Source organism: Phyllopteryx taeniolatus, chromosome 1, assembly GCF_024500385.1.
Source record: "Phyllopteryx taeniolatus isolate TA_2022b chromosome 1, UOR_Ptae_1.2, whole genome shotgun sequence".
Classification (NCBI taxonomy): domain Eukaryota; kingdom Metazoa; phylum Chordata; class Actinopteri; order Syngnathiformes; family Syngnathidae; genus Phyllopteryx; species Phyllopteryx taeniolatus.
The window spans coordinates 48,744,827-48,763,129 of NC_084502.1; the positions used below are offsets into that span (position 1 = coordinate 48,744,827).

The 18,303-nt window shown below is 41.8% G+C and overlaps 1 protein-coding gene and 1 non-coding gene across 3 annotated transcripts; one reads left to right on the forward strand and one right to left on the reverse strand.

Moving 5' to 3' along the window:
• Positions 1–1,604: 1,604 nt before the first annotated feature.
• Positions 1,605–1,994, reverse strand: LOC133465645 (small Cajal body-specific RNA 2). The gene has a single exon (XR_009784704.1). It is a non-coding gene; the product is annotated as a small Cajal body-specific RNA 2 (non-coding RNA).
• Positions 1,995–2,234: 240 nt separating this feature from the next.
• On the forward strand, positions 2,235–16,058 carry zgc:195245 (uncharacterized protein LOC565483 homolog). Of its 2 annotated transcripts, XM_061800158.1 has the most exons (6): positions 2,235–2,428; positions 3,736–3,943; positions 13,439–13,466; positions 14,166–14,310; positions 14,388–14,532; positions 15,554–16,058. In XM_061800158.1, the coding sequence occupies exons 2-6, from the start codon at positions 3,893–3,895 to the stop codon at positions 15,653–15,655; spliced, it is 471 nt and encodes a 156-aa protein (XP_061656142.1). In that variant the 5' UTR covers positions 2,235–2,428; positions 3,736–3,892; the 3' UTR covers positions 15,656–16,058. The 2 variants fall into 2 exon arrangements, with proteins under 2 accessions (XP_061656142.1, XP_061656132.1); XM_061800148.1 differs by lacking the exons at positions 2,235–2,428; positions 3,736–3,943 and adding an exon at positions 7,805–8,030.
• Positions 16,059–18,303: the final 2,245 nt, after the last annotated feature.

The following is an 18,303-nucleotide window of genomic DNA, read 5'->3' on the forward strand; positions in this document are numbered from 1 at the left end:
ATGTTTGACTTCTGTCATTCTAATAATTCCTGTTTTCATAGAGGGAGCCACATCTGTCTGTTTAAAATACTAGGCTATTTGAAAGACACTGTACCCATACTTGTGGAAAGTGGCTCTAAAATATTGTCTACCATCGTTGTCAATTACATGTCAATGCATATTTTCCAGAGCCAGAGATATGGTGAGCATGAAGAGGAGCTACCTGAAAACTTCAATTGTGGAGAAATTATTTTTGAATAAAAACTTATAAAGATCTCGGTGCCCTTTTGCTTCTGTCCACAAGTCATCCCTTTATAATAAAGATGTATGCGTGACCAACATACTTGCTTTGTGGAATCCAGCTTTTTAATGCCAACTTGGTCAATTAACACAGACAAATAGTAAATAAATAAATAATACATCGACCAACATCGTATTTTATATTTTATTGCTGAAAGATAACGAGTCTCGTTTCACACAGTTAGTGACCTAGGTTGCTGTGAGTTATTTCGTCCACCAGATGTCACTGTTCTCACCGAAGCACCGAATCTGTTCGGCACAAATACAAAGAACTTCAACCACACGTCAAAGCAATTTAGTGTAAAAAGTCGTCTATTTGTTTATACAATATTATAAAGTACTATTCGTGAAAATAAAGTAGCATTTAAGCAGGAAAATGTTTTGTTGAATAGGCTATTTTCACATTTTTCAATAGCGGCGTCGGCTCGAGCCATCTCATTCCTGACCACTCCAAGAGCAAAATAATCTTCATATTTCCATCAAACTACAAAAAAAAATACAATTTAAAAATAAAATACACCAATAATAATAACAGTTCATCACGTCGACCTTACTTTCAGTCATGTCGAAATCCTATGAACCTGTGATTTTGGACACCGAAATGGAAGAACATTTTGACAATGTCAGAACCACACGCACACACACGAAGAAAAAAATCAACTGAATTGAACAGTTCAAAAACCAGAACGTCAGCGGCCACTAGAACAGCGATTTCCTTGCGCGAAACAATAACAAACGTTATGTCAGCCTCCACTAAATCCAAGTTCGGGGAATCCATACAGCGAAATGGAAAGAAAATAGCGGCCTGTGATCAGGATTGTGTAACACAAATATGTATAGGTAGATACAACACACCCGTTATGGAGCTGCGTGCCGACGGCGACGCTAAGCTAGGGAAGTCAAAGTCGTTAGCGTATTCCACGTGTGTGGACGGCAAGAAATCAAAAGCCCAAGGAAGGATGCCGGAACTTTGTGCTGCATAAGGTTGCGTAAAACGCTGTGCAATTACGACAAGGGAACTATGAGTCGCTTTCACTTGTAAAAGTGTGTATTTTTTTTGCTTGTGTCAAGTGTTGTGTATTGATAACATACGCTTTGCCGTTGACAAAACAATAACGCTCATGAAAATCGGTCGAGAAATGAGCAAGTTACTACTTAATTTCTGAGTCCCTGCATTGCCCACAATTGGAACGACGACCTCCCCAACATGGCCGCCACTACTTTGTTTAGCTGGACTGCTACAGCACGCTAGCGTATCTCGTGTTCATGCCTATGCGTAACAAGCTACAGCGGGAGCCCATGTTACCTCGTTTCTTTTGTTGTGGTTAGATCAGAATCGCCTCTTTACTCAATGTCCTTCGTGGAGTTTGGAAAGAAACCAAACTCACTCCGAACTAGTATATCTGATCAATTCATCACTTCTGACCACAACTTTAAAAGAGTGGAGGCCCTGAACGTCGAACTCGTGCCTGTTTCCCATCGCCGCGGAGGCTAAGCAGGCGCTTTTCTTATCACTTCCGGACACAGTCGGGCCACAACTACGACCAGATCAAATAAGATCAGTGTGTAGCTTTTGGACAAAAATCACACGCATTCCGCATTCACGCACATTCACTCACTCACACGCAATAGCAGTCACAAACACGTACACAGCAGCCATTACCGCTCAGAAGCCATTCAAACTGCGCCGTTACCCAGCGCTTCCGGGTAGGATTAGCCGAGTAGGATCATGGGAAAAATCCCGCCCCTCGGTTATTTTTTTTAGCAACACGTACTGTCAACGACATAAACAAACGCAATCTCATATACAACAGGGGGATTAAAAAGATGTAAATAAACACATTGCATTGCTTAAAAAAAACAAAAGGCTTTAAGAGGTAGAGTAAGAAATGTATCGTTTGTCAAATTGTGACGTTGGCGTCGCATCACGTCCACTCTACGTCACGACCGGACCGGTAACCATGGAGATGCTTCAACAACAATATGGTCAAATTGGGTCGAAAACGCAAAGAAGCTGCTAAAACCATCATAAACACGACCAGGAGATGACGCCATAGTTTGAACAAATAAGTTTACGTATAGGCGGTAAAGATCCATACGAGGGGCCTGCCTCGTCGTGACGACCTTCCGGTTCATATCCTGATTTAAGGTCGGTCAGCAAATTATGATGTTTACTGGCTAAATTATCTTATCCAGTGGTTCGTTTTAAAAACCTGATCGGTATGATACCACCTTTAAAAAAAAATCCTTAGCTCTCCAAGTGACACCAGAACGACCGACATTAAAATACAGTAGCATAGTAAGCCCAAGTGTTCATGAACAACGTAGGCAGAGATTTTATTTATAAAAAGTGTGTTTCATATTTAGCCACTGTAACATTATGGATAGTGTGAACATTAACACTGTACTTCAATATAGGAAAACAAAAACTGTGCTCAAATAATGATTCCATTAAAATGTAATGCACAAAAGGTAAATACGGATTGTACATAAATGTTTAAAAAAACATTTGTAAATGATTACATGTAAATGTAGGATACGTAAACGTTAAATTCAACAGCGCTGTACTTGACAAATATGTATGCATGAAAAAAAAAGTTGAGGCCACTGTAACATGCACAAAAGATTTAATTCACATAGCAGTACAGGGAGTCATCATACCACCAGTGGTACTCGTACCCAAGGGTGTCCAAGTGTGGGGGGAAAGGTAAAGTTTTTATTTTAATTTTTTTAATGCCCTGTTTTGAAGAGCTGTATATGTCACACAGAGAAAAATGCAGTACTCTTAAATTTAACCCACACAAAAAAATGAGTCGTTATTATTGAAAAAAAATTCCTTCAAATAATTAATTAATGACCATTAACAATTTCATCTGAAAATACATTATATATTGACACAATTCTCATCTTTTTTTTTTTTTTTTTTTGCTCAAAGCACTGCCACAGGATATTTGAAATGAAATGAACAATATGTACTTTAACTGCAGACTTTCTGCTTTAATCTGAGGGTATTTAGATCTAAATCAGGTGAACGGTGATTCCAACAGTTCGTATACAGTCTATGCCTCACACTTTTTAAGCGACCATAGGTAATGGTGTAAATTAACAATCATAAATCAAACGTTTCACTTTTTATTACTTGGTTGCAAATCCTTTGCAGTCAGTTACTACCTGAAGTCTGGAAAGCATAGACATCATCAGAAACTGGGTTTCTCATCCCTTGTGATGCTCGACCAATCCACTGCAGCCATCTTAATTTCCTGCTTGTTCATGGGGCATTTTCCCTTCAATTTTGTCTTGTGAAATGCATGCTCAATTGGCTAAAACGTTTGTTCCACAATGCACCTGGAATCAGGCAATCAGGCTAAACGTAGCTCACCATATTGAGGCTGTTCTAGGAGGGAATTATTTATGTGTACGTGTACAGTAGAAGTTCTTTAGATGTCTTGTATGCAGGTATTCGGGTCTGAACACATTGGAAATAAACCTGCGGAACACTGGATAATAGCGGACAAGGCTGGAAGGATTGGTGGCTCTCACTACATGTGCAGCTGGCCCGCGCCAGACATGCACACACGCTGCTGCATTGCTCCTTTTCATTGAGGCAACCCTAATGTTGAGGGACTCCAAGTCATATTGGCGGACACCTGCTGCAATGTCAAAGGTGGGTGTCATCTGTCTCTGGCTTCAGTGCAACAAGAACATAATACAGTGGTACCTCGAAGCTGCACCACAATTCCTTGATGCTGGTGTAACTTGAATTAGGTCAACTTTCACAACCAAATTTCCCATGAATTATATTTGTAATATCACAACAGAGTCCAAACAGTCACTATCACAAAACCTCCATCCATCCATCCATTTTCAACACCGCTTATCCTGGTTAGGGTCGCGGGACGCTGGAGCCTATCCCAGCTGACTTCGGGCGAAAGGCAGACTACACCCAGAACTGGTCGCCAGTCAGTCGCAGGGCACATATAGACACGGACAACCATTCGCACTCCCATTCACACCGTCACTGAGTGGGAACTGAACCCACGCTGCCTGCACCAAAGTCAGGCGAGTGTACCACTACACCATCAGTGACACTATCACAAAACCTTGTTATACAAATACAAGCAGAAGTTAACCAGTCTCATATTCCATCCATCCATTCATTTTCTCTACCGCTGAGCCTCACTAGGGTCACGGGCGTGCTGGAGCCTATCCCAGGTGACTGCAGGCAAGAGGCAGGATACACCCTGTTAAGGTCACACAGGAAGGCCAGATTTGAACCCAGGACCTCAGAACTGTGTGGCACATGTGCTAACGAGCCTTACACCGTGCTGCCCCAGTCTAATATTAGTATGCTGGAAACAATAATATACACTGTAAACAGTCCACTTTAATAACTAATGACGAGGAGTAAGACATGTAAAATAAAATCAACCACCAATGTTAACAAGGTTAAAATAAAATACAAACAATAAACCACGATTCTCTTTGATTACAATTGACTTATGCAAGAAATTAACCACACCAGTTACAGAAGATCCAAATCTATGTCTTTTGCTGTGACAAAGCTCTTCCATATCTGTTTAGATTTTTTTTCAGCCGATGACAATGGAACAAAATAAGTAGAAACCTCTTAAATTAAGACCGATTACAGCGCCATGTCTTAACAGAAAAAAATATGTGTGGCTCGTCATCACATGACTATTGGCCATCCTCTCCAACAATCTTGACGCCGCAACACTCACTAAGGCTGGACAAAAGTACTTGGACACCACCAGAGGCTTTTCTGCTTAGAATATGAGTGTGCATACTTCACTTCTAGCCAGCCACTCCTTGTCTATTTTCCTTCTCTTGCAACCATCCTTTTAGAAAAGGTGTCACAAACTGTCACACACGGAACCATGAATATTACATTGATTAATATTTTAATTAATATGTGACTGATGGGGGCGTCAAGGTGGCTGACGGGTTAGCACATCCGCCTCACAGTTCTGAGAACGAATCCTGGGCTTGCCTGTGTGGAGTTTGCATGTTCTCCCCGTGCCTGTGTGGGTTTTCTCCGGGCACTCCGGTTTCCTCCCACATCCCAAAAACATGCATGGCAGGTTAATTGAAGACTCTAAATTGCCCCAAAGTGTGAACGTGAGAACGAATGGTTGTTTAGTTGACCTGCGATTGACTGGCGACCAGTTCAGGGTGTACCCCGCCTCTCTCGCAGAGTCAGCTGGGATAGGCGGCAGCATGCCTGGAACCTTAGTGAGGATAAGTGGTGCGGAATATGGATGGATGGATGTCATTGATGGTGTACTGGTACTGTACAGTCACCTGACTTCTGTGAAGGCAGTTCCCATTCAGAGACAAGGTGGATGTGTGTGAATGGTTGTCTGCCTTCCACAGTATATACAGTGGGTACGAAAAGGATTCAGACCCCTTAAAATTTTCACTCTTTGTTATATTGCAGCCATTTGCTAAAATACATTTTCTTTTTACCCCCCTCATTAATGTACACACAGCACCCCATATTGACAGAAATAAATGAATTGATGAAATTTTTGCAGATTTATTAAAAAGAAAAATTGAAATATCACACAGCCATAAGTATTCAGACCGTTTGCTCACTATTTAGTAGAAGCATCCTTTGTGCTAATCCAGCCATGAGTCTTTTTGGGAATGATGCAACAGGTTTTTAACACCTGGATTTGGGGATCCTCTGCCATTCCTCCTTGGGGATCCTCTCCAGTTCTGTCAGGTTGGATGGTGAACGTTGGTGGACAGCCATTTTCAGGTCTATCCAGAGATACTCAATTGGGTTTAAGTCAGGGCTCTGGTTGGGCCATTCAAGAACAGTCACGGAGTTGTTCTGAAGCCACTCCTTCGGTATTTTAGCTGTGTGCTTAGGGTCCTTGTCTTGTTGGAAGGTGAACCTTCGGCCCAGTCTGAGGTCCTGAGAACTCTGGAGAAAGTTTTTTTCCTGGATATCCCTGTACTCGGTCGCATTCATCTTTCCTTCGATTGCAACCAGTCGTTGTGTCCCTGCAGCTGAAAAACACCCCCACAGCATGATGCTGCCACCACCATGCTTCACCGTTGGCACTGTATTGGACAGGTGATGAGCAGTGCCTGGTTTTCTCCACACATACCGCTTAGAATTGAGGCCAAAAAGTTCTATCTTTGTCTCGTCAGAAAAGAGAATCTTATTTCTCACCATCTTGGAGTCCTTCAGGTGTATTTTTGTTTTGTTTTTTTAGCAAACTCCATGCAAAATTTCATGTGTCTCGCATTGAGGAGAGGCTTCCGTCGGGCCACTCTGCCTTAAAGCCCCGACTGGTGGAGGGCTGCAGTGATGGTTGACTTTCTAGAACTTTCTCCCATCTCCCGACTGCATCTCTGGAGCTCAGCCACAGTGATCTTTGGGTTCTTCTGTACCTCTCTCACCAAGGCTCTTCTCCCCCGATTGCTCAGTTTGGCCGGACGACCAGCTCTAGGAAGGTCTGGTCGTCCCAAACATCTTCCATTTAAGGATTATGGAGGCCACAGTGCTCTCATGAACCTTAAGTGCAGCAGAAATCTTTTTGTGATTGGCCAGATCTGTCCCTTGCCGCAATTCCTTCTCTGAGCTCTTCAGGCAGTTCCTTTGACCTCATGATTCTCATTTGCTCTGACATACACTGTGAGCTGTAAGGTCTTATATAGACAGGTGTGTGGTTTTCCTAATCAAGTCCAATCAGTCTAATCAATGGACTCCAATGAAGGTGGAGAACCATTTCAAGGATGAACCGAAGAAATGGACAGCACCCGAGTTAAATATATGAGTGTCACAGCAAAGGGTCTGAATACTTATGGCTTTGTGATATTTCAGTTTTTCTTTTTTAACAAATCTGCAAAAATTTCAACAATACGTTTTTTTTCTCTCAATATGGGGTGCTGTGTGTACATTAATGAGGAAAAAAATGAACTTAAATGATTTTATCAATCGGCTGCAATATAACAAAGAGTGAAAAATTTAAGGGGGTCTGAATACTTTCCGTACCCACTGTATGCCCTATGATTGAGTGGTGACCCAACCAGGGTGTTGTCTGCCTTTCACATGATGTCATCTTGGAAAAGCTCTACATCCCCACAAGCATGAACAAGATAAATGGTAACAAAAATGGATGGATTGACATTATAATAATTATTGGTAATAATAATTATTATTAATCCTTTGGTGCTGGCTGGTAATATGATGACGGTTATGTTATGGCCATGTAATAAAGTTAAACGTCATACTGTAGGATCGCACAGTTATTCTGTTGAAAGTAACACAAAAGTAGCGTGACAGATTCAGAGACACGATGCTGTAATATAACTCCACATTTTTCACAGTTTCTCCTGCAAGTTGTTTGAATCCCTTGCCAATCATTAATGGACTCCATGACAGAGCAATGGACTGGTAATAGTGCCGCGCTATATTGGATTTAAGCGGCATTTGCGTCCGTGCCAATTAACTAATCCGGCATGCTATGCCGCATGGGGGCCGATGAGATCATCTTGAATGATGTAATCAGATTGGAGCGTCTACAACCGCGGGAAGGTGACACTTGTCTCACGTCAACAACAATACACTTTCGTCAATGCCTTGTGAAGAATCAGACAGCAGAGATTATGTGAAGAGGTGGCATTGTTTTGTTTTTTTCCACAATGGACTAAAAAAAAAGACTGGACCGAAAGAGACAAGCTCCGCCCTCTGTACAATGGAAAAATCCAATGCAAACAAAGTGAGTGGTTGCGTTTTGTGGGTCACCTTTTAGGTTTGTGCGGTGCTCGACACACCACACAAACATTGGCCCGATCTGGTCACATTGCTATCTCTACGTTGTTTTAATGAAGATTTTAAAATTCTCCTCGCATCAGATTCAAAGTTTAACAATATCATACAGTAAGACAGTAATTGACATTAAGTGTTATTGTTTCACTGTCATTGTTCAGTGTATCTGGGAGATGATGGCCAGTAGTCATGAAGAGAACTCCGGTAGCTCTGGTATCTTATATTGAGCACTGTTACCACGATTAATTTGGTAGGATTCTACTTCCTGTTTTTTTTCTATTGCCATTGACTTGACGGGTCTCTCAGCCTGCATTAGCTTTTTGTGGACAAAAGACTTTGACCTGTATCTTGTATATGTTAAGGTGAAGAATAATACGTTCGCGCCTCACGCCAGTCGTTTTCTAGCTGCAATATGCTTCTCACTTGTAACGTTATACTGTATGTGTGTGTTGTGTTTCACTTTATATTACATTACTGGTTGATTTTATTTGTCCACCCATCCATCTTATCTGGGTTCAGGTCGCAGGGGCAGCAGCCTAAGCAGGGGAGCCCAGACTTCCCTCTCCTTAGCTACTTCTTTGAGGCATTCCCAGGCTGGCCAAGAGACAAACTTTTCAACGTGTCCCTTTCCCAGGGGCCTCCTCCTGGTGGGACATGCCTGGAACACCTCACAAGGGAGGCATCCAAGAGGCATCCTAATAAGATGCCCGAGCCCGCTCATGTAGCCCCTCTCAATGTGGAGAGCAACTCTGAGTCCCTCCTAGATGACCAAGTTCTTCACGCTATCTTTAAGGGCGAGCCTACAGAGAAATCTCTTTTTGGCCACTTGTATCCATGACCTTGTTCTTTCAGTTGAAAATTGTGAGGGTTGGAACGTAGATTGACAGGTAAAACAAGAGCTGTGCCTTTTCGGCTTTGGGGGTGGGGGTGGGGGGGGGGGGGGGGGGGGGGGGTGGGCTTAAGTACGCCCAAACCTGCTCAGTACCTGTTACGGGAAGAAACTCCAGAGTGGAAAAGAGTCCAATCACCCTCAAAAGCCCAAGCTATGCATCCAGGCAAGCCCAACTATATCTAGTTGAAACCGCACAACCTTACACACCAGCTCATGCTCCTTCCCTGCCATTGATGTGCAATTACACATCCCGAGAGACATCCTTTGTTGTTGAGGATTTGAACACCATGGTCCCAGCCTTCAGCCACCGCCCAGATCACCCGATGCACCGGACCCCCTTGGACCCTCCCACAAGTGGTGAGGCCATGGGAAGGGGTACCCACATTGCCTCTTCGGACTATGCCCGGCCGGGCCCTACTGGTGCACGTCTGGCCACGAAGCACTAGCCGTTGAGCCTCAGTTCCAGAGGATGCGCATACAGGCGATGAAAAACATGTTACAAAAATGTTATTAATCAAAGGGGGTTTAGAGCAGTGCTTTGCCTGGTCCCTTACTTAAGGCCCTGGTTGACCCTACCAGGGACATAAAGCCCCTGAAAACTTTTCTCCTAGGATCATTGGGACACACAAACCCCCTCCACCATTGTAAGGTGATGGCTCAAGGAGGAGATCTTTACATTTGAGAATTTTCTACAACCCCAATTCCAATGAAGTTGGGACGTTGTGTTAAAGATAAATAAAAACAGAATACAATGATTTGCAAATCATGTTCAACCTATATTTAATTGAATACACGACAGACAAGACATTTAATGTTCAAACTGATTAACTCTTTTGTTTTTAGCAAATAATCATTAACTTGGAATTTTATGACTGCAACATGTTCCAAAAAAGCTGGGACAGGTGGCAAAAAAGGGTGGCACGGTGGATGACTGGTTAGAGCGTCAGCCTCACAGTTCTGAGGACCCGGGTTCAATCCCCGGCCCCGCCTGTGTGGAGTTTGCATGTTCTCCCCGTGCACTCCGGTTTCCTCCCACATCCCAAAAACATGCATTAATTGGAGACTCCAAATTGCCCGTAGGCATGACTGTGAGTGCGAATGGTTGTTTGTTCCTATGTGCCCTGCGATTGGGTGGCAACCAGTTCAGGGTGTACCCCGCCTCCTGCCTGATGACAGCTGGGATAGGCTCCAGCACGCCCGCGACCCTAGTGAGGAGAAGCGGCTCAGAAAATGGATGGATGGATGAAGGTGGCAAAAAAGACTGAGAAAGTTGAGGAATGCTCATCAAACACCTGTTTGGAACATCCCACAGGTGAACAGGCTAATTGGGAACAGGTGGATGCCATGATTAGGTATAAAAGGAGCTTCCCTGAATTGCTCAGTTATTCACAAGCAAAGATTGGGCGAGGTTCACTGAACCGAATGGTTTAAGGACAATGTTCCTCAATGTACAATTGCAAGGAATTTAGGGATTTCATCATCTATGGTCCATAATATCATCAAAAGATTCAGAGAATCTGGAGAAATCACTGCATGTAAGCGGCAAGGCCGAAAACCAACATTGAATGCCCGTGACCTTCGATCCCTCAGGCGGCACTACATCAAAAACCGACATCAATGTGTAAAGGATATCACCACATGGTTCTCAGGAACACTTCAGAAAACCAATGTCAGTAAATACAGTTGGGCCCTACATACGTAAGTGCCACTTGAAACTCTACTATGCAAAGCAAAAGCCATTTATAAACAAAACCCAGAAACGCCGCCGGCTTCTCTGGGCCCGAGCTCATCTAAGATGGACTGCTGAAAAGTGGAAAAGTGTTCTGTGGTCCGACGAGTCCACATTTCAAATTGTTTTTGGAAATTGTGGACGTCGTGTCCTCCGGGCCAAAGAGGAAAAGAACCATCCGGACTGTTATGGACGCAAAGTTCAAAAGCCAGCATCTGTGATGGTATGGGGCTGTGTTAGTGCCAATGGCATGGGTAACTTACACATCTGTGAAGACACCATTAATGCTGTAAGGTACATACAGGTTTTGGAGAAACATATGCTGCCATCCAAGCAATGTCTTTTTCATGGACGCCCCTGCTTATTTCAGCAAGACAATGCCAAACCACATTCTGCACGTGTTACAACAGCGTGGCTTCGTCGTGAAAATGTGTGCCGCATTATTAAGCGTAAAATACGATAACGGAGACCCCGGACTGTTGAACAGCTGAAGCTGTACATCAAGAAAGAATGGGAAAGCATTCCACCTACAAAGCTTCAACAATTAGTGTCCTCAGTTCCCAAACGTTTATTGAATGTTGTTAAAAGAAAAGGTGATGTAACACAGTGGTAAACATGACCCTGGCCCAGCTTTTTTGGAAGATGTTGCAGCCATAAAATTCTAAGTTAATAATTATTAGCTAAAAACAATAAAGTTTATCAGTTTGAACATTAAATATCTAGTCTTTGTAGTGTATTCAATTAAATATAGGTTAAACATGATTTGCAAATCATTGTATTCTGTTTTTATTTATGTTTAACACAACGTCCCAACTTAATTGGAATTGGGGTTGTACTTGTTTAACAGTTAATGTTAAAAAAATATGTAGATAGAAATTTAGTATCCGTCCCTATTCCTAACTTAAGAGTGTCTGTACAGTTAATACATGTTTTATAATCATTCAAATATACTGTTGAAACCAGAAGTTTACGTACATTATTTAAAAAGACACATGGGCTTTTTTTCCCCTCAGTCTGACATTTCTGTTTTCTCAATGCAAGAATAATGAGAGGATTTTTTTTTGACAATTTTAAATTACTCCCTTTTAAGTCAGAAGTTTACATACATTTAATTAGTATTCTGTACCATTGCCTTAAAACTATGACTTGGGTCAATCGTTTTGGACATCCTTCCACTGCCTTTTACAATAGTGGACAGTAATTCTGGCCCATTCCTCCTGACAGAACTGGTGTAACCGAACCAAGTTTGTCAGCCAGCTACCTTGCTCGCACATGCCTTTTCAGGTCTGCCCATAAATCTTCAGTAGGATTGAGATCAGGGCTTTGTGATCGTCACTCCAAAACACTGACTTTGTTATCCTTAAGCCACTTTGTAACCAATTTGGCAGTATGCTTCGGGCCATTGTCCATTTGGAAGACCCATTTGTGCCTAAGCTTTAACTTCCTGGCTGATGTATTGAGATGTTGCTTCAGTATTTTTACATAATGTTCTTTCCTCACGATGCCATCTATTTTATGAAATGTACGAGTCCCTCCTTAAGCAAAACAACCCCACAACGTAATGCTGCCACCCCCATATTTCAAAGTCGGGGTGGTGTTCTCAGGCTTGCAAACGTTCCCCTTTTTCCTCCAAACGCCACAATGCTTATATTGGCCAAACAGTTCAATTTTAGTTTGGTCAGACCACAGGACATGTATAAAAAAATGTGATCTTTGTCCTTGTGTGCATTTGCAAACTGTAATCTGGCTTTTTGATGTTTCTTTTGGAGTAATGCCTTCTTCCAGGCAGAGTGGCCTTTCAGTCCATGTTGGTAAAGTACAGTACTTATTTCCCTGTGGATAATGATACACTCTTACCATCTTCAGCCAGCATCTTCAAATGGTCTTTTGCTTTTGTTCTTGGGTTGATACGCATATTTCGGACAAAAGCACGTTCATCTCTGGGACACAGAACCCGTCTTCTTCCTGAGCGGTATGACGGCTGTACATTCTCATGGTGTTTATACTTGCGTATAATTATTTGAAGAGATGAACATGGCACTCTCAAGGATCTGTAAATTGCACCAAAGGATGAACCAGACTTGTTCAAGTCCACAGTTCTCTGCCTAATATGTTGGCTGATTTCTTTTGACTTTCCCATGATGTTTCACAAAGAAGCAGTGTGTTTCAGGTGTGCCTAGTTCTAATACATCCACAGGTGTGTCTTTAACTAACTCAAATGTTGTCAATCAACAGAAAAAAACGTTTCCAAAGACATCACCATTTGGGTTTTCCCAAATTGTTTAAAGGCAAAGTAATCTTACAGTACGTAAACTTCGGACTTTGAAGAAATTCATGAAAAATTGTCTTTAAAGTTAAGTCTGGTTTCATGTCAGACAGTGAGAAAAAAACATGACTACATAAACGTTTGGTTTCAACTGTAAATTGATTGAATTGTAACCGTAATCACTTGAAAGTGAGTGATGGCAGGTCTTTGTGCACTTCTTTTTCCAATTAGATGTGTTGTGAGAAGCTGACTGCACTTCCACCCAGTCATGACCACTCTCTGAGCCTTCTGGCTGTCCAGCCGAGATGTTACATCACTGTTGTTATTTGCATGCGAGTGTTAAAGCATCCCAGCCGACATGTTCACATGTCGTTTATATATGGCCCATCCAATCAGTTGTATTTGTTCTGGTCAGTAACAATTTTATCTAACATTTTTTCCCCTCCCGCACTCTTCCTGACGTATTCACAGAAAGGCGAATATGGACATCAACGAAAAGGTACAATGAGACACAAAAGCAAATACACACTGATCTAAACGCACTCTTCAAATACTCATGAAATATATTGAGCTCTTTTCCAAAACACATTTTTAAAATGATTCAACTGAGCCAATTAATTGTTTCATTCACCAGGATAAAAATTATGCTTGTAACATCTGCAGGTCTAGGTGAATTCATAAATAAATAATCAAAATGAATGGGGGAAAAATCTTTCACAACTTTTATCAAGAAATCATACATTTTGTTGTCTCTTTTTGATGCGTAATTAGAATTACGTTGCCTTTTAAGACATTTTATTAATATACTGGTTATACTGATGGATTTTGTTTTTCTCAAAAATTTGTTGCGATAGTTTATTAGTTACACTCCAGTAATGGAATGACTGGTGAGGTCAAAATATTAAAAACTCTTCTGAAAACTATTACTAATTACAGTCTCTAAATGTTATTTTATTATTGTTTGTATTGTCACAAGGTTTGGAACTTGCAACAGCTTGGTAAATTCACACTTAACAACTGCAGAGTACTTGGCCTTTATTTGAACAAGTGCATTTTTAGAATAACAGTATTTCTGTGTGGCTGCTCTGTGTATGTTGATATACAAACTGCTCGTTAAATGTCAATGTGTTTTGACTTTAAAGCTTAAGAGTGTAGAATGTGGTCCATGGAGTGATACAAGAATGTTGGACTTTCTCAGACAGGTCACTTGGCCACGCACAGACACTCAGTCTTTGCACAGTGGACAGCAGCAGTGATACTCAGCCACGGAAACTTAATGGCTCTTCTGTGGAGACGCCGAGTTACCAGAACTTGCACCGGGAGCTGCTGCTCAGCCACAAGCGGTACGTATGTGAGGCCAAGCACTGTTGTTGTCCTAATTCGTTTGTGCTGAACTGTGACTCTGTGGCGGCGCCTGCAGGGGTCTTGTGCTTGAGGAGAAGCCGGAACTGAAGCGAGTGCTAGAGCAGCGGCGACTTGAGCTGCACAGGGAGCAGGAGATGGCTCAGCAGAGGCCCTCGGACCTGGAAACGGAGCTCCGCAAAAGACAGCAGAAGCTACAAGAGGTCAGAAGTGCTTCAGAGAACAGATACAAACCCTTAAAGGGTCCATGCCACACACATTTTTTTTTTAAATCATCTTTGATGTCCTGTTATCGGGTTTGCAAGATCATCTTGATTGGAAATGCCCAGGATGCCCTTTTTCAAGCTATTATTTGATGTCCAAAATACCAGGCAGATGAGACAGGTGGATTTATCCTGAATAGTCAATATATAAATGAGCCAATGAGCTAAATGAGCTGATTGGATTGCTGTTTTCCTTCATTTGACTATGAACTACATCTTGGCTGTGATTGTGTAGTACACTACATCATGGGTCTATCATCGATTATATTTCTTCATAGAGAGAGTGTGTGTGTGTGTGTGTGTGTGTGTATGAGCAAGAGAGAGACCATGTGAGTGTTCATAATATGTGGCTAATACTATTGCTAGCTTTGCACGGTCCCGTTATTGGAAGCAGGAGTTATCAAAAAGTTCCGCATGCCCACTTAACCTTTTTTTTTTTTTTAACTCGAGGACGTCTTGTATATTCTCGACTCCGATTTGCTGTCGTGACTATGTTTATCGGCTATTACATAAAATCAACCAACAGGGTAATGTCACAGACTCATTTTGACTTTTGTTATGCATAAAACTGGGAGGGGGAAAAAAGATTTTTATGGCATGGGTCCTTTAAAAGTTGTAATAAAGAACAACTGAGTTTGGTTAAGCTCCACGACAAAGCTTTAAGTTTTGGATATAAGTTTGCTCTTTAAAAGAAGAAGAAGAAAAATCAAGAATGTCTTTATTGCTATTGTAACAAGTACCACAAAGTTGAGAGTGATTATTTAAATGACATGCATTATGTAGAGAGGTTGAAAGAAAATATAAGTCATAAATATATCGGTTTCCCAGGGATGCTCATCATTAATTTTTAATTGTGATTATTGCAACTTCTATGACGACTATTACTATATCGTCTCTCTAATGTCATAGTGGTGTTGGGGCGGGAGAGTGACTAAACTGCGTTGCCTTTTAATCTTTGCAGTACGAGCAGGAGGAGATCCGGCAGAGGGAGAACCAGCAGCAGATACCCGAGTTTGTTCGTGTGAAAGACAACCTGAGACGCACGCAGATGTTCGAGCACTGACGTCCCCGCCATGCAACCCCCATTATTGCATGTCATTCAGTGGGTTTTAAATTGTCTTGTGTCCAACTTTGAACAGTAACTTATGCCAGGAAACACACAAAGTTCAATACAGTGTTGGACATACAAATGTTGTTCAGTTGTTTGCGCTGAGTGAGTGTTTTTGATGTTTTTTTTTTTTGTTTGTTTTTTTTACTGTCATGATGTTATTTAACCCTAATCCGAATCAACTCCTAAGAAGCAGTGAAAGGGCCACACCTCTCCAGTGAGGCAGTTTCAGGATTTTTTGGGGACATTATCTGAACATTATTTCTGTCAGTCTTCGTAATTGACAGGTTTCTGTCACAATCTATCACATTTGCTGTTCCCAGAGTGCAGTGGAAATAAAACGTATGGCTCACAGAGACTCGCTCACGTATCATTGGACACCATTCAAATGGTTTGGCGAGCAATTTGCATGCAGCTCTTCTCCCCGAGGACCGCGCGCCTCTCTTTCACATGGGTATGACCCTTTGTTTAATGAGCTGATCTTTTCATTCCTTCACGGAGCGAGAGGAGAAAGCGGACCATCTGGAGGAGGCTTTTCAGAACACAGGCCGGGAATATCCAAGGGTCTGGTTAAACCTGCAGTACGTAACTTAGAAAAAAAATAAAAGTCATTTTCACCGAAGCCACTGCTAGAAGAAATTACACAATGCTGATGAAGCCTATCAGCTCCTCTAACATCTTGCTGTATTTTTCAGTATTTGATATTTTTTATATTAAGTGGATATATTTAGTGAATGCCCAATTCATTTTCTGCGCTGGCCCACTTGGTGGCGCACTGAAAATGACGGCATGGAAATTATGCATTTTGTCATTTTATTCTCTAAAATCACTAAACATTGTTTTGCGTTTCTGTAGCAGAAAATAATCATACAATACATAGTGTGTCTGCAATTGGCTGGCTACCAGTTCAGGGTGTAGGCCGCCTCTCGCCAAGAGTCAGGTGGGATATCCTCCAACACCCCCGCAACCCCAGGGAGGATAAGCAGTACAGAAAATGGTGGATGGAATTACTGTGGAAATGAAAGCAATAGTTAAAACAATTGCCCTGAACGAACTCAACGTCTTTCTGAGACCTTAGCTGGCCAACAAGGTGCCTGATGTAAATTACATGAAGCACAAACGGTAGCAATAATCGGAAATGACTCACTCTGTCTGCATTGTACTGCCTGGGTTATTTCTGTCTGATGTCTTCGTCACAAACACAAACAGGCTTTGATGTAAACAGACAACACTAACTGCCACAAAGTCCATACTTTTGGGCTTGGTGTAGTTCACATTTTTTGTTTTACTGACTGTACTATACTAAGCCCACTGCACCCCCCCCCCCCCCCCCCCCCCCCTTACTACCGCCGTTCGCGCTTACTTTATTTTTCTTGCTAAACTCTGTATCAAAATTGCAAATCACATTCACGTTTAATAATGTTGAGATGTTGCAAGCATTTGTAAATGTAATATGATTTGCCGATTTACATTTACACTATATGGTTTCACAGTAATAATGGCATTTCAGATGTCCATCCATCCATTTTCAACACCGCTTATCCTGGTTAGGGTCGCGGGACGCTGGAGCCTATCCCAGCTGACTTCGGGCGAAAGGCGGACTACACCCTGAACTGGTCGCCAGTCAGTCGCAGGGCACATATAGACACGGACAACCATTCACACTCACATTCACACCGTCACTGAGTGGGAACTGAACCCACGCTGCCTGCACCAAAGTCAGGCGAGTGTACCACTACACCATCAGTGACCATTTCAGATGTGTACATTTTTATTATTATTATTATTATTTTACACAAGCCAAAAAGGGCCTTGTTCATAACCTAAAAGTGTTTTTTTAAGTGGTAAAAAGACCTGAAGATTTCATCTGTAATTACAGGGTACATACTTAAAACTGCTGGGTCAATTTTTTAATTCAGCTGTTGGGTTGACACTATTGGGTTAGAGGTTGGGTCACTTTTACCAAACATTGGATTAAATTATTAAACCATTTGTTGGCCAAAAGATGCCCCGCCCACAACATTAGTTAAAATGCATTGATTTCATAACAAAATTATTGGTATAGGGGGCTTCAGTTTGATCAACAACACTGGGTTACAAGTACACCACTATTGGGTAATAAAAGACCTGCCATCTTGAAATCGCCATATTTTGTTTAATCTACTTTATCAATACGCCATAAAAAGAAAAAAAATGCAAAAATTATTTGTCAAGTGTTTCCAAAAAAATAGACAACTGTGTGACATTTTCAAGATCTGTCAAGAGGTGATTTAAGGATGAAAGGTAATTTTATAGATAATGAAGTGTTGTCGTTCTAGAAAAATCTGAATAACTGACTCGAATAAAATACAGTAATACTTTAATAGTTATAGTACTCTAAATGAGAATTTAAGTGTATTGCTGGCGACCAGTTCGGGGTGTACCCCGCCTCTCGCGCAAAGATAGCTGGGATAGCAGCACGCCTGCGACTCTAGTGAGGATAAGCAGTACAGAAAATGGATGGATGGATGTTAGTCTTCTTTTTTTTTTTTTTACGTTTTAAACAATTGAAGGGTGTCGGGGGCAACATTGTTTTTACTTGATGTATGCATTTTCTTTGGTTT